Genomic DNA, 22,768 nt, shown 5'->3' with positions numbered 1-22,768 from the left:
AGATTATAGAAACACATATCCTTACCACATCAAAAAATTTCCACAGGGAGTATACAAATCTCTTCAAAAGGTAAAGCAAACCAGTAAGCCTCTCGAATTTTAAATCTAAGAAATCTGTGGTTTCAAATCAATCAATGGTATTTATTCAATGCATACAGTGCATACATTCCACAGGAGGAACTCTGCTCTGAATACAAAATATAATCAGAGGAACCAAGTTGTACCCAAACACCAACCCCATCTGGCACTTAGGCTTTTATCATTCCCATCCTCACATGTCACTATGCACATTCAGATTGTTGTAGATTCAACAATTTTTTTCTGATTCCATTATTTGTACATATGTTTATGTCAGTCTCCCCTGTTGGAGTTAAAAACTCATTAGGGGCAGAAAATGTGTCTCTTGCATCTGTTGTTTTCATTGCTTAAAACAGTATATTGCCCACAGAGTGTGTGCAATAAATATACATAATAAAGTATTATTAATACATTATAGCATTATATATTAATAATTGATGATATATTATAATACTAGAAGAAATAAATAATAAGTACACTGTATAAGTGCTTTGGAAAGTACAGTAGACTAGACTGGGAATGTTTCAAATCGTATTTATTGAGCACTTACTGTGTGCTGAGCACTGCACTACAGTCTTGGAAAGCACAATACAGCAATAAAGAGAGATAATCTCTACCCATATTGGGTTCACAGTCTAGAGGGGGAAGACAGACATAAGTACAAGTAAAACAGATGGGAATATAAACAAACAGAATTATAGATCTACCAACTATACACTATACTCTCCCAAGGCCTTAGTAGAGGGCTCTGCACACAATAATCGCTCATTAAATTCATATAATTAATTACAATATAATTGGTAGATACTAGCCTACCCTCTTGTAAACTCCTCCTCTAGACTGTAAGCTCCTTGTGAGCAGGGAATGTGTCTAGCGACTCGGCTGTGTTGCATTCTTTCAGATGCTTAAGACAGTGTTCTACACACACTAAGCACTCAGTAAATATCACTGATTGACTGGACATAGACTGGACACTATCCCTATCCTCAAGGAACTTACAGTCTATATATTTATGTTCAAAGGTGATGCTGCTGTAGTAATTTGATCAGTAATTTAACTGCCTCTTAACTCTCCACTATCACGGTGCTTGAGAATTTACTTCACTGAGTTTTTTAAGCATTTCTTCTGTCCACCCTGTTCACCTTAGAACTGTTGTTTGGGGATCCTTTATTGTCTAGCGTCCTTATATGTCCCACTCACTAGAGGTCTGCTGCGACTGCTGGCCTGACTGTGTTCCCAAAACCTCACTGGTTGGGATCCTGTCTTGCCACTAACTCTTGAGCAATGTGTGCTGGTGGCTTTGCATGGAAATGTTCCAGAATTGTAAGTCGGTGGTCAATCCAAGCCTCATGGCCACAAAGGAGGGTCAAACACTATAACTTCCCTGTACTCCTTCGACTTGCTCTGAATAAATGCCACAAGCTGTCTCTGAGACTCCCCAAAGACTCGCTACCATTTTTGAATTTTGTTTTCTACCTCCTTGCCTACTCTTGTGGTATGCTTGCTACCTGGGGAACTGGATCTGCTGATAACATTCCACTCCATGTTGCTGATGTTGAGCCTTATCCTCTCAAACTGAATAAAGGCTAAAAAGTATCATTATGTTCCTCTTGAATCACTACTCAAGACCAGCACATTTCTAATAATGAGCAGTTATGTGTGAAACCCTTGCTCTAAAGTCAGCAAAAACTGTGCATTCCAGCAGAGTAGAGCTTCAGAAGCCAGCATTCCCTCATAAGCCCCTTACGTGGGCCATCTTGGCTCACTGTTTGGGTACAGTGGGGTGGGCAACCAGTTGAGGAGTTCTCTTTTCCTGATTAGGAAACTTTTCTCCCCCAAAACAACAGATCCTCTCCTCACTGGTGTCTGTTCCTTGGGATAATGGGCTTCTCTCGGGAATCCCTCGTAATTATAAAGTCTCCATAACCCTCTCACAATTTGTGCACAGCTCCCGGCTAGAGTCAGGGCTGTCTAGCAAGGATTCCTGCTGATTCCTGAGATGAGCAGCATGGCCCAGTGGCAAGAGCACGGGCTTGCGAGTCAGAGGCCGTCGGTTCTAATCCTGGCTCCACCACTTGCCTGGGCTGTGTGACATTGGGGAAGTCATTTCACTTCTCTGTGCCTCAGTTAAATAATCTGTAAAATGAGGATTGAGACTGTAAGCCCCATATAGGACGGGGACTGTTTCCAACTTGATCCTTGTATCTATCCCAGCTCTTAGAACAGTGTTTGGCATATAGTAAGCGCTTAACAATACCATAATTATTAGTATCATTATTTATATTTGCCTGAAGTGTCATGCTACTCACTAAAGGAAAGATAATCTGCTATGAGGCTACAAACTGGAGATTATGCTTTGCTAAACTTTTATTTAAAATGAGGAGATAATGAACTTGAAACCAACACACACGTTCATACTATGAGAAATGTGTAAAATTTTTCAAAGCTGGGTGTCTATGCCACCTCTGCCCGATTGGGATCTGTACAAGAAATGAAGACTGATGGAACATTGCCAAAGAATGCTGATTTCACCCTCCTCTGTGTCTCCCCTGTCTCACTTTCCGCTCCTCCCCCATAACTTCTATACTTACAGATTTTCTTGGTAAAACTACAGAATATTGCCAAGATAAATTTCTCCTAAAACTGGTCATATATCAATGCTTATTAACTATTTAATAACAATTATGGTTATTACTATGTGCCAAGAAGTGACTTAAGATGTTGGTATTTGTTAAGCGCTTACTATGTGCAGAGCACTGTTCTAAGCGCTGGGGTATACAAGGTAATCAGGTTGTCCCACATGAGGCTGACAATCTTCATCCCCATTTTACAGATGAGGTAACTGAGGCACAGAGAAGTTAAGTGACTTGCCCACAGCCACACAGCTGACAAGTGGCAGAGCTGGGATTCGAACCCATGACCTCTGCCTCCCAAGCCCATGCTCTTTCCACTGAGCCACGTACTTAAGCACTGGGGTAGATACAACATAATCAGGTCAGACACACACCCTGCCCAAATGAGGCTCACAGACTATGTAAGAGGGAGAAGAGGTACTGGAACCCTATTTTATAGATGAGGAAACTGAGGCACCCCAAAATTGACTTGCCCAAGTTCAGACAGCAGACAAGTGACAGAGCCAAGATGAGAACCCAGGTCCTCTGCCTCCCAGGTCTATACCCTTTCCACTAAGCCATTCTGCTTCTCTTAATGGGCTTTATTTAAAAAAATACATAGATTTTTATTTCCCCCATTAAGTGTAGAAGCTCCTTACGGTCAGGGAATGAGTCTCTTCTTTACCTGTACTTCCCAAGCACCTAGTACAGCGTAGTGAATCGAGCTCAAAAAATGCAGCTACATTGTTACTATTATGACTAATGCCAAACAATTTACCCCCCACAAATCTTGCTTTCTACACACTCATTCGAGCCTGGAAAGATGTCCTTCTTTGGACTCGAGACAACATTCTCTCTTCTGCGCAGGGGAAACTGCTTTCAAATCTAATCAATAATGATAACATATGTTTTTAACAGTCATTTATTCTCAGATCACAGAGCTCTTCCTATAATACTAATAATTGTGGTATTTGTTAAGCACTTAATAGGTGCCAAGCACTGTTCCAAGTGCTGGGGTGGGTTCAAGTTAATCATGTTGTCCACGTGGGGCTCACAGTCTAAATCCCCATTTTACAGATGAGAGAACTGAGGCACAGAGAAGTGAAGTGGTTTGCCCAAGGTCACAGGGCAGATAAGTGGCAGAGCCAGGATTAGAATCCATGTCCTCTGACTCCCAAGCCCGTCCACTAAGCCACGCTGCTTAGTGTGCTTCCTATAAGTCATTTTAATTTATTCTCATGACATACCCGCCTGAAAAAGGAAAATAGCAAGATTTCCGCTTAAGAGGTAGAAACGTTGAACATCACATGCATTCCTAAGGTCCTGGATCTTGGTTAGGAGTGGATCGAAACCATCGCTTCAACGAAGCACCACAGGCATCGTTAAATTAAAAACTTAAAAAGCGAATGCTTAGAAGGTACCTGGCCAATTGCCTTGTTTCTGGTGGCAGACTGCTCACAGAGTACACCATTATTTATGGTAGCCAGCCAACTGCTAAGTTGCTGCTCTCCAAGAGCCCACGAATGGCTGTTTGGCCAATATATAAAAAAGCAGAATGGAAGCTATTTCCCTTTAAAGGTGGACAGATGTTGGGGTGCCATTATCTCATAAGTAGATGGAGAGCATGTCCAATGTCAGAGATCCCACCTTAGGGAATCACCCCATCTCTGCCTGATGTTGACGTTGCCAGGCCAGAAAAATCTGATGGGTTGAAATGAATCTGCTTTCAGATTGCAGGGGAGGGTGGGCAGAATGTTCCCAAAGGAAAAAGTGGAGATGTGTGTGCATGCATGCATGCACATGAGAACTGACTCATGAGAGGTGGGAGGAAGTCACTTCTCACACCCAAGAGGGTGGGTTTTGAATCGAGGAAGATCAACTTCCCTAAATACAACTGTAAGCTAGGCTGTAAGATTGTTATGAGCAGGGAATATGTCTACTAATTCTGCTATATTATACTCCGTATTGAAGCAGCATGACCTAATGGCTAGAGCTCAGGCCTGGGAGTCAGAATGTCATGGGTTCTATTCCCAGCTCTGCCACTTGTCTGCTGTGGGACCTTGGGCAAGACTCTTCACTCCCCTGGGCCTCAGTTCCCTCATCTGCAAAATGGGGATTGCGACTCTAAGCCCCATATGGGACAGCGACTGTCCAACCTAATTCCTAATATCCACCCTCAGCGCTTAGTCCAGTTCTTGGCACACAGTAAGCGCTTAATAAATACTACAATTATTATTATTACTCACCCAAGTGAGTACAGTACAGTGCTCTGCGGGAAGAAAGCACTCAATAAATACCATCGATTGATTGATGAAAAACATAAGAACTTGAGAAATGCCATTACTGTTCAAGATCAATGGTCCATCCAGTCCAGGATTCCGCCTTCGTAAGGGGCCCCACGATGCCTGGAGAAACTGTGTGATGAATGCCATGGGCAATCATGGAGAGGAATGTAATTGTTACAACAGCGTTTACTGAGCACCCACTAGGAAGTACAAAACAAGCCAGTAACAAGGAGCTGAAACTCTGTATATTCAATATTTCCCTCTAATTACCCGTTATGGTCTCTAGACTGTAAGTTCATTATGGGCACGGGGAGTAGAGGGAGAGTAGAACATAACAGTATAACAGAAGCATTCCCTGCCCACAACGAGCTTACAGTCCAGTCTACCAACCCTGTTGTATTTTACTTTCCCAAGCACTTAGCACACTGCCCTGAACATAGTATGCATTCGATAAATACCACTGATGATGATGGCCTTCAGGGAATCAAGGTTCAGCCCAAACTGAAGGTTTTCAGAGGACTTATATAGTCTGGCCAGACTACCACCAAAAAACCATCCAGCATGCCAAACAATTTCATCACCATCCCCTCCCTCCCAAATAAAAAGGGAAAATCACAGAATATTATGCTGTGTTTTGGCATCAAAATGATGCTGAAAACATCACGGCCTTGCATGCCAGCAATCTAAACACTCAAGGCACGATAAGCTGAAAGGGACCAAAAACAAGGAGGGCAAAGAGTCAGCGAATACACCCTAAAACCACGCAGCAGAGCTGAGGGAGGCTGGGAACCAAATGCATGAGAAAACCACCTTGTGGGCTTCAGGAAGATCCTAGCAACAACAGGTGGGATATAAAACAAAGTGAGGCAAATCAAATACCAACAGTCAAATACCGGACAACACAGTGGCTCTCTGGGAAAAATGAACGTAGGGAAATGTAGGTTTGGGCCATTTGATCTCCAGGATTTTCACTGCCAGCATTTATGTGAGGCATTTGGTGAGTGAGTGCTACAAGGCCAAGAGGTGCTCCAAGGTTACTGGAAATGACTTGCTGCCAGAAATGAGAGCGCACCATGTAACACTAGTTGAAAATGGGTCACCTACCTGATACATGTGTGATACTGTTCCTTTCTCCCATGATGTGGCTATTATGTGGCTTGGTCGGTCTTTGGTGTTTTAGCACTCGCTTGTTTACTAGAACAGGTTGCAAGAAAAAGTCTCAAATGGACTATATAGATTTTGGTATTAAGAGTTTGGAACCATAAATTATTCAAGTTGAATTGACTGCAAGAAAGGGATATTCGTTTTCTGTATGTCACCAAAGCCAAGTGCTTTTTATTGGTCACACTATCTTCCCAATAAATTCTTATCTACCAATTACCATCATTTTGCCTGGTTTCCTCTATTTCCATTACTCAAAAGAGCTAGAAACAGGGTGGGACGCCAGCATGCTGTTCCTTTCCATAGCAACCATCCGACTGCAATCCCCAGTTTTCCCCAGGGAATCCCAGTGCCACTTGAGAGCCTTGTGGAAGAGAAATGCCAACTCTTGGGGCTGCCAAGAATCTGGAGTCAAGATCTGGCCCACTGCTGACTCACTTGAGGAGACAGTACTTTTAATTTCTTTTCTATTTCATTCTTTCTTATTCTCATTAGTATCCTCTAGCTCCTATTGCCAGAGAAAAACAAGATGTTAATTCATAGTCAATCCCTTGCATATAAATGGTTGTCATTTAATTCACTGTCCACCCCTTGTATATATAAATGGTTGTCATTTAGAGTGAGGTTTTGGCCATTACGGGTGCGTAGAGGGGACTAACTGGGCAAGAACAGAGTATTCTTCCCTCATACGCTCAGATCGTACATAACCTCTGCAAAGCTCAACAGCCTTCCAGAAATGAGGAGCTGAAGCAGGATGTTGTCAGAGGTTGGGGACGAACATTTTCCAGAGCCTGAAGCCACCTCATTATACCTCATCATCACTCAGTCAATCAGTCACACTTATTGAGCACCTACTACTGGGTGCAAAGCATTGCCCTAAGCATTTGGGAAAATTCAACAGATCCACAGAGAGCTTACGGTCTAACAGAGGAGACCGACGCATAATAATTCACAGAGTGAGGAAAAAGGTTTTATATAGACACGTGCAAGTGAGGCTACTGCATGAGGAGCAGTGTGGCCTAGAGAAAAGAGCATGGGCCCGGGATCTGGGTTCTAATTCTGGCTCTGCCACTTGCCTGCTGTGTGAACTTGGGCAAGTCACTTTACTTCTCTGTGCCTCAGTTTCCTTATCTTTAAAAAGGGAAATTCAATACCCTCTCTCCCTCCCACTTAGACTGTGAGTCCCATCTGGGGTAGGGACTGCATCTGACCTGATTAACTTGTATCTATCTACCCCAACGTTTACTATAGTGCTTTGCATATAGAAAACACTTAACAAATGCCATCAGTATTACTGTTATTATTATTACCATCACTAAAAGTGCCACAGGAAGCGGTGACTGCAAAAGTGCTGAGACGAAGATGTAAACTGGAGAGAGGAAAGATTAGTCAGGACGGCTTCCCGGAGGAGGTGGGATGTCAGTAAGGCTTTGAATATGGGAGAGCTGAAGTCACGAGAATTTGAACGGGGGCAGAGTTTGAGATAGAAGGAAGGGTGATAAAACCAAGAGAGAAGTACAGTGAGTAAGCTAATTTTGAGTGGCTGCATAGCCTTGTGGAAAGAATATGGGCCTGGGAGGCAGAGGACCAGGGTTCTAATCCTGGCTCCTCTGCATGCCTGCTGTGTGACCATGGGCAAGTCACTTCACTGTGCCTCAGTTACCTCATCTGGAAAATGGGAATAAGATGCCTGATTTTCTTATTTTTTAGATTATAAACCTGAGAGATGATGTCTGATCTGGTTATCTTTCATCTACCACAGCAGAAGAGCATTTATTCACTCACTCATTTAATCATATTTATTGACCACTTACAGTGGGAGAGTACAAGCACTTGGGAGAGTACAGTACAACAATAAACAGACACATTCCCTGCCCACAATGAACTTACAGTTTAGAGGAGGGGAAGACACACAATAATATAAATGACAGATATACATAAGTGTTGTGGGGCAAGGAGGGGAGAAAAACAATTGGAGCAAGTCAGGGCAATGCAGAAGGGAATGGGAGAAGAGAAAAGGGGGACTTAATCAGGGAAGGCCTCTTGGAGGACACATGCCCTGAATAAGGCTTTGAAGTTGGGGAGTCTAATCATCTTTCAGATTTGAGGAGGGAGGGCACTCCAGGCCAGAAGCAGGACGTGGGCCAGGGGTCAACTGCAAGATGGTAGATGAGATCAAGGCACAGTGAGAAGGCTAGCATTAAAGGAGCAAAGTGTGTGGGCTGGACTGTAGCAGAAGAGTAGGGAGGTGAGGTAGGAGGCGGAAAGGCGGTTGAGTTATATGAAGCCAATGGTGAGGAGTTTTTGTTTGATGGGGAGGTCAATGGGCAACCACTGGAGTTTTTTGAGGAGGGGGGAAACAAGTCCTGATCGTTTATGTAAAAAAATGATGCATGCAGCTGAGTGACGTATAGCCTGGAGTGGGAAGAGACAGGAGGCTGGGAGGTCAGGAAGGAGGTGATGCAGTAATCCAGGCAGGATAGGATTAGTGATCACATTAACAGGGTAGCAGTTTAGCTGGAGAAGAAAGAGTAGATTTTAGCGATGTTGTGAAGGTGGGGCCTACAGGATTTAGTGATGGACTGAATATGTGGGTTGAGTGAGAGAAAGGAGTCAAGGATAATGACAAGATCACGGGCTTGTGAGATGGTAAGGATGGTGGAGCCGTATACAGTGATGGGAAAGTCATGGGAAGACAAGATTTGGGTAGGAAGACAAGGAGTTCTGTTTTGGACACGTTAAGTTTGAGTTGACGGCAGGACATCTAATTAGAGATGTCTCGAAGGCAGGAGGAAATGGAGACTGAAGAGAGGGAGAGAGATCAGGGTTGGAGAGGTAGATTTGGGTATCATCTGCAAAGAGGTGGTACTTGAAGCCATGGGAGTGAGTGAGTTCCCCAGGGAGAGGGTGTAGATGGAGAGTAGAAGGGGACCCACAACTGAACCTTGAGGGGCCCCCTCAATAGGAGGCAGAGGAGGAGCCTGCGACGGAAATGGGGATGAAGTGCCAGAGAGACAGAGGAGAGCCAGCAGAGGACGGCTGTCATTGAAGCCATGTTTGGATAATGTTTCCAGGAGAAGGGGGTGGTCGACAGTGTCGAAGGCAGCTGAGAGGTCGAGGAGGATTAGGATGGAGTAGAGGCCGATGGATCTGGTAAAAGGAGAGGGCAGTTTCTGTGGAGTGAAGGGAACGGCAGCCAGATTGGAGGAGGTCAAGGGAAAAACTTCCAGAGAGGAATTTGAGACAGCAGATGTAGACAGCTCGCTCAAGGATTTTGGAGAGGAACAGTAGGAAGGAGATGGGGCAATAACTGGAGGGAGCCGTGGGGTCAAGGGAGGATTTTTTTAGGATAGGGGAGACAATGGCATGTTTGAAAGCAGTGGGGAAGAAGTCACTGGAGAGCGAGCAGTTGAAGATAGCTGTTAAGGAGGAAAGAAGGAAGGGGGCAAGTGTTTTGATAAAGTGCAAAGGAATGGGGTCAGATGCACAGGTAGAGGGGGTGGATTTTGAGAGGAGGAAGATCTCCTCTAGAGATATTGCTGGATAGGATGGGAGAGTTGAAGAGGGGGCGGGAGGAGGGAGGGACTGAGGAGGGGTAGAGGAGATTTTAGGGAGCTCATGCCTGATAGCATTCTCCATCTACACTCACTCCCTTGGTGAGCTCATTCGCTCCCATGGCTTCAACTATCATCTCTATGCAGATGACACCCAAATCTACATCTGCTCCCCTGTTCTCTCCTCCTCCCTTCAGGCTCGTATCTGTCCACCTGGACGTCTGCCCGCCACCTAAATCGCCAAGATCGCCAAGATCCGCCCTTTCCTCTCCACCCAAACGGCTACCTTACTGCTACAGGCTCTCGTTATATCCTGGCTAGACTACTGTGTCGGCCTTCTCTCTGACCTCCCTTCCTCCTCTCTCGCCCCGCTCCAGTCTATTCTTCACTCCGCTGCCCGGCTCATCTTCCTGCAGAAACGATCTGGGCATGTCACTCCCCTTCTTAAACAACTCCAGTGGTTGCCTATCAACCTCCGCTCCAAACAAAAACTCCTCACTCTAGGCTTCAAGGCTCTCCATCACCTTGCCCCTTCCTACCTCTCCTCCCTTCTCTCTTTCTACCGCCCACCCCGCACGCTCCGCTCCTCTGCCGCCCACCTCCTCACCGTCCCTCGGTCTTGCCTATCCCGCCATCGACCCCTGGGCCACGTCCTCCCGCGGTCCTGGAACGTCCTCCCTCCTCACTCCGCCAAACTGATTCTCTTCCCCTCTTCAAAACCCTACTTAAAACTCACCTCCTCCAAGAGGCCTTCCCAGACTGAGCTCCTCTTCTCCCTCTACTCCCTCTGCCACCCCCCCCGCTTCACCTCTCTGCAGCTTAACCCTCTTTTTCCCCTTTTCCCTCTGCTCCTCCACCTCTCCCTTCCCATCCCCACAGCACTGTACTCGTCCGCTCAACTGTATATATTTCCGTTACCCTATTTATTTTGTTAATGAATTGTACATCACCTTGATTCTATTTAGTTGCCATTGTTTTTACGAGATGTTCTTCCCCTCGACTCTATTTATTGCCATTGTTCTTGTCTGTCCGTCTCCCCCGGTTAGACTGTAAGCCCGTCAAACAGCAGGGACTGTCTCTATCTGGTGCTGACCTGTTCATCCCAAGCGCTTAGTACAGTGCTCTGCACATAGTAAGCACTCAATAAATACTACTGAATGAACCTAAAACTAAACATGTCCAAAACTGAGCTCCTTATCTTCCCTCCCAGGTCCTGTCCTCTTCCTGACTTCCCTGTCACTGTGGACGATATGCCATCCTTCCCATCTCTCAAGCCTGCAACCTTGGTGTCATCCTTGACTCAGCTCTCTCATTTGCCCCACACATCCAATCCGTCACCAATGCCTGCCGGTCTCACCTTTACAATATCGCCAAGGTCTGTCCTTTCCTCTCTAACCAATCGGCTATCGTACTGGTACAAACTCTCATAATATCCCGGCTGGATTATTGTGTCAGCCTTCTCTCTGATCACCCTTCCTCCTGTCTCTCCCAGCTCCAGTCTATTCTTCATTCCGCTGCCTGGATCATCTTCCTGCAGAAACGCTCTAGGCATGTCACTCCCCTTCTTAAAAACCTCCAGTGGTTGCCTATCAACCTCCACACGAAACAAAAACTTCTCACTATGGGCTTCAAGGCTCTCCATCACCTTGCCCCCTCCTACCTCACCTCCCTTATCTCTTTCTACCGCCCACCCTGCACGCTCCGCTCCTCTGCCGCTCACCTCCTCACCGTCCCCCCGTTGACACCTATCCTGCCATCTATCTCTGGCTCACGTCCTACTGCTGTCCTGGAATGCCCTCCCTCCTCACCTCCACCAAACTAACTCTCTTCCCTTCTTCAAAGCCCTACTGAAAGCTCACCTCCTCCAAGAGGCCTTCCCAGACTGAGCTTCCTCTTTTTCCTCTGCTCCCTCTGCTGCCTTTCTGCCCCCGCCCCCCCGCCTCCCTCAGCTAAGCCCCCTTTCCCTCTGCTCCTCCCCCTCTCCCTTCCCCTCCCCTCAGCACTGTGCTCATTTGTATATATTTTTATTACCCTATTTATTTCGTTAATGAGGTGTACATCCCTTTGATTCTATTTATCGTGATTATGTTGTCTTGTTTTTGTCCATTTGTCTCCCCCGATTAGACTATAAGCCCATCATTGGACAGGGATTGTCTCTATCTGTTGCCAAATTGTACATTCCAAGCGCTTAGTACAGTGCTCTACACATAGTAAGTGCTCAATAAATACTACTGAATGAATGATAGTGTCAATTTTCTTAGTAAAGTAGGTGGTCAGGTCACGGGGCATGGGAAAGGGGAGATAAGGGGATGGGGGGAGCCTAACAAGAGAGTTTATGTTTGGAACAACTGGAGAGGGCGATGGGCATGGGTGTCGATAAGGATGGAGAAATAATTTTGTCAGCAGAGTAAAGTATTCAAGGATAAACCTGAAGTGGACGAAGTCACCCTGATATTTAGATTTCTGCCAGCAATGGAATCGGGAGGAGAGGTGGGAATAGTGCAAGGGGTTGGATGGTGGCGGGGGTAGGGGAGTTGAGGTGGGTGGGGAGGACTGGGATGGGCTGACAGGAGAGGGAGATTGAAGGGGTTGGTGGTGGGGTTGGTGGGTTGGTGGGTTGGTGAGGTAAAAGACAGCAGTAACAACTTGAATTGGTGATACCCAGAGGAGATGGCTGAACAGTCTTTAGTTAGGGCCTTGAAAGCCAGTGTTTAGGAGAACACTGAGAAGATAGCTGAACTGTCTTTGGGGCCTTGGGAGTGAAGAGGCCAGTGAATAGGGGTAAACAGCCTGGGTTGTTGGTGTGAATTTAAAAGAAAGCAGGGACTGAGTAGGTATGAAGGCAGCAGCCACTGAAATGTAAAAATGTAATGAAATGAAATGTAACCTGGGCCTTCCTCACCTGGGGTTTAGGCAGCCACACCCTAATCTGACTGCAAAGAAAGAGGGAAGATGAAGATAAAGACACAGTAATCCTTGATATGTGCCACTGTTACGCAGCTAATCTGAAAATGAGTTGGATGAACTAATTTAATTTATAATCTAAATGAAAAAAAATCCTTGTTGACTTGGAAAAGAAACATTCTTCAGTTGTTTATCATGAATTTTCAGGTTTTAGTAAAAATACTTCCATACATATATAGAGAGAAATTTCATCCTGGGCATTTTACGTAAGCAAAAGAAACCCCTTTCTTTATCTGGCATTCTGGTTCCTCCAATAAGAGAGCTCTGACCTCTGCTTAATCCACCTATTTGTGTAAACTTTTTATCTGCTCAAATTGTCAGTGAAGCAGGATGAAGGAGCTTATCTTGTTACAAAGGCAGGGAATGAAACAGAGGGCTAATGAGGCAGATGGGGGACTTGCCTTTGTTTACTTTAAATATTCTGAGCCTAATAAATTTCATTGTTCAAACATGTTCTACACTTATTCAAACTGCCACAACAGATTAAATCTATTATATCTACACAATAAAATGGAGCCAGGTTTAAATGGCAATTGGTTAAAATCATGATGGATATAAAAGATATATTGAAGATGACCTTCTGTTTTGACACTGAAATACAAAAAGGAAAGGATTTTCCTGGGTATTGTTTTCCTTATTCATTTAAACCAAGGGCACCTGGCAGTTAGCAAGCAGGTGAGCAATTCAGCAGTATGCCTCCTGAGGCTAATTCTTCTCTAGCTGCAAGATGCAATAATAATGACATCTGGGGTATTTAAGTATTTCCCATGGACCATGAACTGTATTCAGCATTGGGATGGATACAATAAACACAGAGTTCCCGACTCACATGGGGCTGTGAGCCCAAAGAGGAGAAAGAACATGTATTTCATTCCCATTTTTACAGATGAGGAACCTGAGGAGAGAGAAGTTAAGTGACCTGCTCAAGGTCCCGCAGCAGGCAACTGGTGGAGCTAGGTTTTGAATCAAAGTCTCATGACTCCCAGTTTTGTGCTCCTTCCACTAGGCCGCATTGCTTCTCGACAACAATAATAATAACTGTACTATCTGTGAATCACTTAGGATGTGCCAATCGCTGGGACAGATATATGATAATCTCCATGCACCTTATTCCTCCTGCTGAAGCCTGAACCCAGTAGCCCCAGAAAACCTGGACCACATTCCTAAACAGAAGCATTCTTAAAATGGGATTGGCTACAACATCAGAAACTCTACGGGGTCTTATGGGTGTGAGTGTGGGGGGGAGAGTGTGTGTAATAGTGAAGGATGATCTTTTGGACAAATAAGCACAAACCTCAGTTTTGGGTAGGAAACATGTCTGCTAATTCTGTTGCACTGTACTCTCCTAAGCAGTTAGTACAGGGCTCTGCACAAAGTAAGTGCCCAGTAAATATGATTGATTTAAATTGGTCCACCACCAAAAGGATAACGAGCATTCTCACACCACTGGGGCAAGAGTATAGCAATCAATTAATCAATGGTAGCTATTGAGTGCTTCCTGTGTACAATATAGCCTACTTGGTAAACCTGATGCCTGCCCACAAGGAGCTTGTGGTCTAGAGCACACTCAATGTTTCCTGCAGCAGCAGGTTGGGCTTGAAAGAGGAGAGACACATTAAGGAACAGAAGACAGAAAAAGAGGGAAACAGTGGCAGGAAACCAATCGATCAATTAATCAATAATATTTATTGAGCACTAAGCAGTTTAGGAGACAATACACCTGCTCTGCCACCTGTTTGCTGTGTGACCTTGGGCAAGTCACTTCACTTCTCTGGGCCTCAGTTTTACCTCATCTGCAAAATGGGAGTTTGGTTTTTTTTTGTTGTTGGCATTTGTTAAGCGCTATGTGCAGAGCACTGTTCTAAGCGCTGGGGTAGATACAGGGTAATCAGGTTGTCTCACGTGAGGCTCACAGTCTTAATCCCCATTTTACAGATGAGGTAACTGAGGCACAGAGAAGTTAAGTGACTTGCCCACAGTCACACAGCTGACAAGTGGCAGAGCCGGGATTCAAACCCATGACCTCTGACTTCCAAGCCCGGGTTCTTGCCACTGAGCCATACTGCTTCTCAATTAAGCCTGTGAGCCCCATGTGGGACACGGACTGCGACTGATCTGATTATTTTACATCTACTCCAGCACTTAGAACAGTGCCTGGCACAAAGTAAGCATTTTACATATACTATTATCATTATTAATAATAATAATAATAATTATGGTATTTGTTAAGCGCTTACTAGGTGCCAAGCACTGTTCTAAGCACTGGGGTAGATACAAGGTAATCAGGTTGCCAAACGTGGGGCTTAAAGTCTTAATCCCCATTTTATAGATGAGGTAATCGAGGCACAGAGAAGTTAAGTGATTTTGCCCAAAGTCAAAGAGCTGACAAGCGGCCAAGCTGGGATTAGAACCCATGACCTATATGACTCCCAGGCCCGGGCTCTTTCCGCTAAGTCATGCTGCTTCTCAGCGTATTATTATAATAATAATAGCCATTATTGTTATTATTATCATTACAGTTGGTAAACAGGATCCCTGCCCACAAGCTCACAGTCTAGAGGAAAATGTGGATTTTAGGAAACCAATGGGATAATTAGTTCACTCCAAGCTTGCACCAAATGCTGAATGCTTCCCAGAAGGAACCTAGGCAGAACCTCAAAAGGAGATGCCAACGGTTATGAGAAAAACTAAAGGAAGAATGAGGTGGAGAGAGGAGAGAACATTAAAAGGAGAAGAGCTGGTAGAGAATAGTAATAGCAGCTGCATTTACTGCGCACCCATTTGGTGTGGTGTACTGTAGTAAGTCCTTGGAAGAAATGGCATGGCCTATTGGATAGAGCACGGGCCTGGGAGTCAAAAGGACCTGGGTTCTAATCCCGACTCCACCACATGAAGTCACTCTACTCAATTACCTCATCTATCAAATGGGGATTAAGACTGTGAAGCCCATGTGGGATATGGTCTGGGTCCATGCGGAATACCTTGTATCTTCCCCAGAACTTAGTGCTACATTCCCTGCCCACAAGCTGCTTATATTCTAAAGGGGGAGACAAGCATAACATATTATTCATTCATTCATTCAATAGTATTTATTGAGCGCTTACTATGTGCAGAGCACTGTACTAAGCGCTTGGAGTGAACAAGTCGGCAACAGATAGAGACAGTCCCTGCCGTTTGACAGGCTTACAGTCTAATCGGGGGAGACGGACAGGCAAGAACAATGGCAATAAATAGAGTCAAGGGGAAGAACATCTCGTAAAAACAATGGCAACTAAATAGAATCAAGGCGATGTACATTTCATTAACAAAATAAATAGGGTAACGGAAATATATACAGTTGAGCGGACGAGTACAGTGCTGTGGGGATGGGAAGGGAGAGGTGGAGGAGCAGAGGGAAAAGGGGAAAAAGAGGGTTAAGCTGCGGAGAGGTAAAGGGGGGATGGCAGAGGGAGTAGAGGGAGAAGAGGAGCTCAGTCTGGGAACGCCTCTTGGAGGAGGTGAGTTTTAAGTAGGGTTTTGAAGAGGGAAAGAGAATCAGTTTGGCGGAGGTGAGGAGGGAGGGCGTTCCAGGACCGCTGGAGGACGTGACCCGGGGGTCGACGGCGGGATAGGTGAGACCGAGGGACGGTGAGGAGGTGGGCGGCAGAGGAGCGGAGCGTGTGGGTTGGGTGGTAGAAAGAGAGAAGGGAGGAGAGATAGGAAGGGGCAAGGTGACGGAGAGCCTTGAAGCCTAGAGTGAGGAGTTTTTGTTTGGAGCGGAGGTTGATAGGCAACCACTGGAGTTGTTTAAGAAGGGGAGTGACATGCCCAGATCGTTTCTGCAGGAAGATGAGCCGGGCAGCGGAGTGAAGAATAGACTGGAGCGGGGCGAGAGAGGAGGAAGGGAGGTCAGAGAGAAGGCTGACACAGTAGTCTAGCCGGGATATAACGAGAGCCTGTAACAGTAAGGTAGCCGTTTGGGTGGAGAGGAAAGGGCGGATCTTGGCGATATTGTAGAGGTGAAACCGGCAGGTCTTGGCAACGGATAGGATGTGTGGGGTGAACGAGAGAGACGAGTCAAGGATGACACCGAGATTGTGGGCCTGAGAGACGGGAAGGATGGTCGTGCCATCCATGGTGATAGAGAAGTCTGGGAGAGGACCGGGTTTGGGAGGGAAGATGAGGAGCTCAGTCTTGCTCATGTTGATATTACCCACTAGAGTGGTCAAAATAAATCATCTGAGCTGACATGCGAAGAAGAAAAGTAAATATGGAGGAGGGAAGGGGAGGTAAAGAAAGAGAGGAGATCAGGGAGAGTGAATCACACTTCATTAGGGGAGGGATTTCCTGACTGTAGAACTCTTACATGAGAGCAAAGTGGGGAAGAGACATGCCATTTCAGGGGGAGATCCAATCAGGAAAAGCTAAAATGGTGGCCTCGGGGCAGCTGGGCACTGAGTGGATAACTGCAGAGTGGATAACTTGGTCCACGCCATTCACCACTCTGTCCTCTGGTTGCTTCTGGGGAATCTGGGCACGGATCTCTGCGGGTGAAGATGCTGGATGGTGACACATGGAGATTCGGCGGATTACGGTGTCCGGGTGTGCGCAACAGGGATGGAAAATTAAACTCCACCAAAGGGACCGAGTCCTCCCACTTAGGGGTTCTTCAGTTAATCAATCGATCAATCAGAGGCATTTATTGAGCTCTTGTGTGCACAGCACTGCTGTACTAAGCACTTGGGAGAGCACAATACAACAGAGTTGGTTGGTAGACATAATCCCTGCCCACAAGGAACTCACAAACTACAGGGTGAGACAGACATTAAAAGTACTTATGGCTACGTACACAGATCCAAATGCATAGGCAACATAAAAGGGAGAGGGAGTAGGGGAAATGAAAGCTCTGTCAGAAAAGGCGTCCTGGAGGAGATGCGATTTTAGGAAGGCTCTGAAGGTAGGGAGGGTGGTGGTTCCAGGAAGAAGTTTCAGGCAAGGAAAGTGGTGGGATAGAGAAGACTGAGGTTGACGTAAATGTGGGGACTGGACTGTAGTAGGAAATCAACCGGCAAGGTAAGATAAGAGGGGACGAGTTGATTGAATGCTTTAAAGCCAGGCCTAAGGAGTTTCTCTTAGATGAGGAGGTGGATGGGCAACCACTAGAGAAGCCATGGACTGAACATCCCCCCCGGCAGAAAAACGACTCGGGCAGCAGAATAAAGTAAGGAAGGACTGGATTTTCATGCTCAACCACTGCCGAGGTTCCTAAACCTGGTTCTTCTCACCACTGCTGGGCTCTGGGCCTTTGTGTCCCAGACTGCCCAGGTAGCCCAGGGACAAGGTGGCCTTCGGGTATGGCAGCTACTGCGACAGCTCTTTAAAACCCACTTGGCCCCTGAAGTAGTATCATTAGACCATTTCCTAGGCAGGGGCCCCCATTCTTGACTGCTCCTAGGGGCTCTGCAACGCCCCAGCTCAGGGCCTTCCGGCCACTATCGTTGGGCACACTGTCATTAGGCAGTAGGAGTAAGTGGGTATCTTCTAACCTTCCTCTCCTTCTTCCTTATCTCTATTTTTCCCAGACTAAGCCCCCGTTTTCCTATGCTCCTCCTCCCCGCTCCAACGCTCTGACTCCCTCCCTCTGCTCTACCCCTCTCCCTACCTCACAGCAATTGTGTATATATGTACATATTTTGCTATTTATCTTATTCATTCAATTCAATAGTATTTATTGAGCGCTTACTATGTTCAGAGCACTGTACTAAGCGCTTGGAATGAACAAGTCGGCAACAGATAGAGAGAGTCCCTGCTGTTTGACATCTTATGAATGATGTGTATATAGCTCTAATTCTATTTATTTATATTGATGCTATTGATGCCTCTTTACTTGTTTTGCTTTGTTGTCTGTCTCCCCCCTTCTATACTGTGAGCCCGTTGTTGGGTAGGGATTGTCTCTATTTGTTGCTGAATTGTACTTTCCAAGCGTGTAGTACAGTGCTCTGCACACAGTAAATGCTTAATAAATACGATTGAATGAATGAATTTTTCACTTTTTCCCTCCTTCCTTCTCTTTCTCTTTCCTCAATTCCCTGAGCTCTAAAACTGTCTGGGAACCTTTTGGACTTAAGGGCCAGAAAAGGGCTTTTTTTCTCTTCCTCAGCAGGCCCTGCAGTTATCCTGGAGCTTTTGAGCCCCCACTGGACATTGGCAAAAGGAGGGGAGGTGGGAGGGGACTTCCACCTTTTGCCCGCGAAGCTCCACTCCAATACCGACACGATGCTTATGATGAAAAGTTTGCACCTCTGCACTAGGGTAAGGTTGTCAACTTTTCTAGGAAGAGGAAGGAGGAACTAATTAGGGGTGTCAGAAATCACAAAGAAACCCAGTGGAAAGAGCACGGGCCTCGGAATTTGCCACTTGCCTGCTGTGATGACTCTGAACTTAACTTCTCTGGCCCTCAGTTTCCTCATCTGTAAAATGGGGATTTAATGCATGTTCTCTCCTCTATATTGTGAGCCCTACGTGGGACAGGGGCTGTGCCTAATCTGATTAACCTGTGTCTATATCACTGCTTAGTGCAGTGCACTAAGTACTGCTTAGTGCACCTAGTAAGCACTTAACAAATACCATAATGATTATTTAAGGGAGACTATTCCTAGAAAAGAGACCTGGCTCAGGTAACTACGGACAGTATTTTCTACCTCTCTCTACTTGAAAGTAATATAAAGATTCAGCACAACTTACCTCACAAAAGAAGATGCTACACTAATTTAACTTTCTTGTATAGTAGTAGAGCAGGTGAAATCATGAAGGTCAAAAGGGGGAAGGTGTAAATTAAATCTATTTACGCTGCAGATTGGATGTGGATTCCAAGCACCACTGAAGCCTCTAAAGATATGGCTTTGATCATTCTAGATTTCCTTGGGGACACCCACTGGGAAGTTCTAAATTATTCAGTTTCAAGCCGGGTAATGGACTTAAAAATGGACTTTGATAAGGACATTTGCTAAGGCCCAGTTCTAGTCAATATTATTTATCAATGACTTTGCTAATACTTTGGAAGTGTGAAATAAAAGCCAAAGTGATTTGAGAAGTGGGACCGGAACAAGGTTGTATATCAGATGGAAAAAGAATAGAGAAAAGTGGCCTAGGCACAGAGGAAAAAGACCTGGGAATACTCGTCGAGGACAGAGTTAAGAGAATTTAGATGAAATACAATATAGTCTACTCTAGATGCTACTGCTGAACTGCCCAAATCAATTGAGTAACAGTACTTAGAACAGTGCTCAGAGCCTAGAACAGTGCTTGGCACATAGTAAGTGCTTAACAAATACCATAATTATCAGTCTATACTTCACTCTGCTGCCTGGACTATCTTTCCGGAGAAACGCTCTGGGCATGTCACTCCTCTCCTCAAAAACCTCCCGGGGTTGCCTATCAACCTTCCCATGAAGCAAAAACTCCTCACTATTGGCTTCAAAGCTCTCCATCACCTTGCTCCCTCCTATCTCACCTCCCTTCTCTCCTTCTATAGCCCGGCCCACACACTCCGCTCCTCTGCCGCTCACCTCCTCATGGTCCCTCGTTCTCATCTATCCCACCGTCGACCCCTGGCCCACATCCTGACCCCTGACTTGGAATTCCCTCCCTCCTCACATCTGCCGAACTAACTCTCTTCCCCTCTTCAAAGCCCTACTGAGAACTCACCTCCTCCTTTCCCTCTGCTCCTCCTACCCTCCCCATTCCCCCTACTCCCTCCCACTGCTCTACCCTCTTCCCTGCCCCACAGCACTTGTATATATTTGTACATATTTATTGCTCTATTTTATTAATGATATGCATTTATCTAGGGTTCTATTTATCCATTTTGATGGTATTGATGCCTGTCTACTTGTTTTATTTTGTTGTCTGTCACCCCCTTCTAGACTGTGAGCACATTACTGGGTAGGGATTGTCTCTGTTGCCGAATTGCACTTTCTAAAGTACTTACCGAATTGTACTTTCTGTGTACAGTGCTCTGCACACAGTAAGTGCTCAATAAATAGGAATGAATGAATGAATGATTATTATTACGCACTGCAGTAATTCACTGTCTTAAGTAATAAAAAAAGGCAAAACTGTTAATGCTTCCACCAGTTGTGTGAAACACTAAAATGACTTTTAAAGACTAATCAGAGGGCCATTCTCTGTTCCTTTCCCATAAGGAGTGGGGTTCCATCAGGCTTTAAGATTCTTAATGGATGCTGGCTAAGCAATCACTCACTATGGAGGAACCATCATTTACCCTTGTAAATGCAGTCAGAAGGCTAATGGTAATTTAACTCTGAGTCAAGCCTGAAATTCAAGCGCCTGTTGTTATGATGTTTCTTCTTAAGAGAAAGAAAGTCAGAGCATCTGTTGGAACTGTGTTCCTCTAGAGCATTCAGTAGGACGGCCCAAAGCAGCCACGGCTCCCTGCTGGTGGAAGCTGGAGAGGGTCTTTTACAGTCAAACGATTTACTCAGCTTCATTCTTCTTCTTTTACCCCTTCCCCTTTCCTTTTTCTCTCTCTCGTTCATTTTTAAAATTTTTTCTGGTATTTGTTAAGCACTTTCTATGTGCCAGATACTCTACTAAGCACTGGAGGAGATAAAAGCTAATCAAGTTGCACACCGGTCTATGTCCCACATGGGGATTACAGCCTTTACAGATGAGATGACTGAGGCCCAGAGAAACTGACTTGCCTAAGGTCATAAAGCACACAAATAGTGAAGTCACGTCCTCTGACTCCCAGGCCCGTACTCTATACCTTGGTCACGCTGCTTCTCATGCCTTAGACTTCTTTTTGCTCATGCAATTCTTCTGTCTGGAAGTTCCTCCTCCTTCACATCTGCAGACCACTGCTCTTCCCATCTTCAACACCCTCTTGAAATCACATCTCTTCCACAGAGCTTTCCCGGATAATCTCTTATCTCCCCACCTACTGCCACTCTAGCACTCAGATACTCACTCTCCCACCCCCTTTAGTACTATATACTTATCTCTAAACTCTGTGGCTTCTATTTACTGTAATTTTTTTTTAGCGTCTGGCTCCCTCATCACTCATTCATTCATTCAATCATATTTATTGAGCGCTTACTGTGTGCAGATCACTGTACTAAGTGCTTGGGAAGTACAATTCAGCAACATACAGAGACAATCCCTACCCACAGCGGGCTTAAAGCCTAGAATGGGGGAGACAGACATTAAAATGAGTAAACAGGCATCAGCATAAATAGAATTATAGATATATACAAAACAAGTAAACAGAGATCAATATAAATAAATAGAATTATAGTTATGTACACATATACATGAGTGCTGTGGGGCGGGGGGGAGAGCAGAGTTGGCGTGATGCTGAGGGGAGGGGGAGCTGAAGAAAAGGGGAGCTTAGTCTGGGAAGTCCTCTTGAAGGAGGTGAGCCTTCAGTAGGACTTTGAAGGGGGGGAAGTGTGATTGTTTGGCAGATTTGAGGAGGGAGGGAGTTCCAGGCCAGAGGTAGGATGTGGGCCAGGGATCGACGGAGAGACAGATGAGAATGAGGCAGAGAGAGGAGGTTAGCACCAGAGGAGTGGAGTAGGCGGTACAGGCTGTAGAAGGAGAGAAGGGAGGTGAGGTAAGAAAGGGCAAGGTGATGGAGAGCTTTGAAGCCAATAGTGAGGAGTTTTTCTTTGATACGGATGTTGATAGATCATGAGCTCCTTGAGGACAGGGACTTTATTTAGTAGCTCTACTGTACTCTCATAATCAATCACAATTATTGATAGCTTACTGTATGCAGAGCACAGTACTAAGCACTTGGGAGAGTACAATACAGCAGAGTTGATAGATCCTGCCCACAAGGAGCTTATAGTCTCCCCTTCTAGACTGTAAGCTCACTGTGGGCTGGGAATGTGTCTGTTTATTCTTATATTGTTCTCTTCCAAGCACTTAGTACAGTGTTCTGAACATAGAAGACACTCTAATATTACTGACTGACTGATTTTTTTCCCATTCAGCTCTCATATCTCTTCCTAGCGGTTAGAATTCCTATCTGGAACTCAAAAGAGATTTAAGGGGGTTGAGGGTCTAAATGGGCAGAGTTGGCATGAAAAATTTGAAGAGCTTTAGGCTCAAA

At 45.4% G+C, this 22,768-nt stretch overlaps 1 protein-coding gene across 11 annotated transcripts in view; it reads right to left on the bottom strand.

The window, feature by feature from the left end:
- ATE1 (arginyltransferase 1) overlaps window positions 1-22,768 on the bottom strand; it is a 225,862-nt gene that overhangs the window by 5,083 nt on the left and 198,011 nt on the right. For 5 of the 11 annotated variants that reach the window (XM_029080585.2, XM_029080584.2, XM_029080587.2 and 2 more), the window contains one exon: window positions 6,080-6,169. The exons of the other annotated variants lie outside the window; for them this stretch is intronic. In XM_029080585.2, coding sequence (XP_028936418.1) covers window positions 6,080-6,169 — 90 coding nt within the window. The remainder of the gene's footprint in view (window positions 1-6,079; window positions 6,170-22,768) is intronic. 11 annotated transcript variants of the gene reach the window in all.

The sequence above is a fragment of the Ornithorhynchus anatinus genome, chromosome 16 (genome assembly GCF_004115215.2).
Source record: "Ornithorhynchus anatinus isolate Pmale09 chromosome 16, mOrnAna1.pri.v4, whole genome shotgun sequence".
NCBI classification, from domain to species: domain Eukaryota; kingdom Metazoa; phylum Chordata; class Mammalia; order Monotremata; family Ornithorhynchidae; genus Ornithorhynchus; species Ornithorhynchus anatinus.
This window is presented reverse-complemented; position numbering and strand designations above follow the sequence as displayed.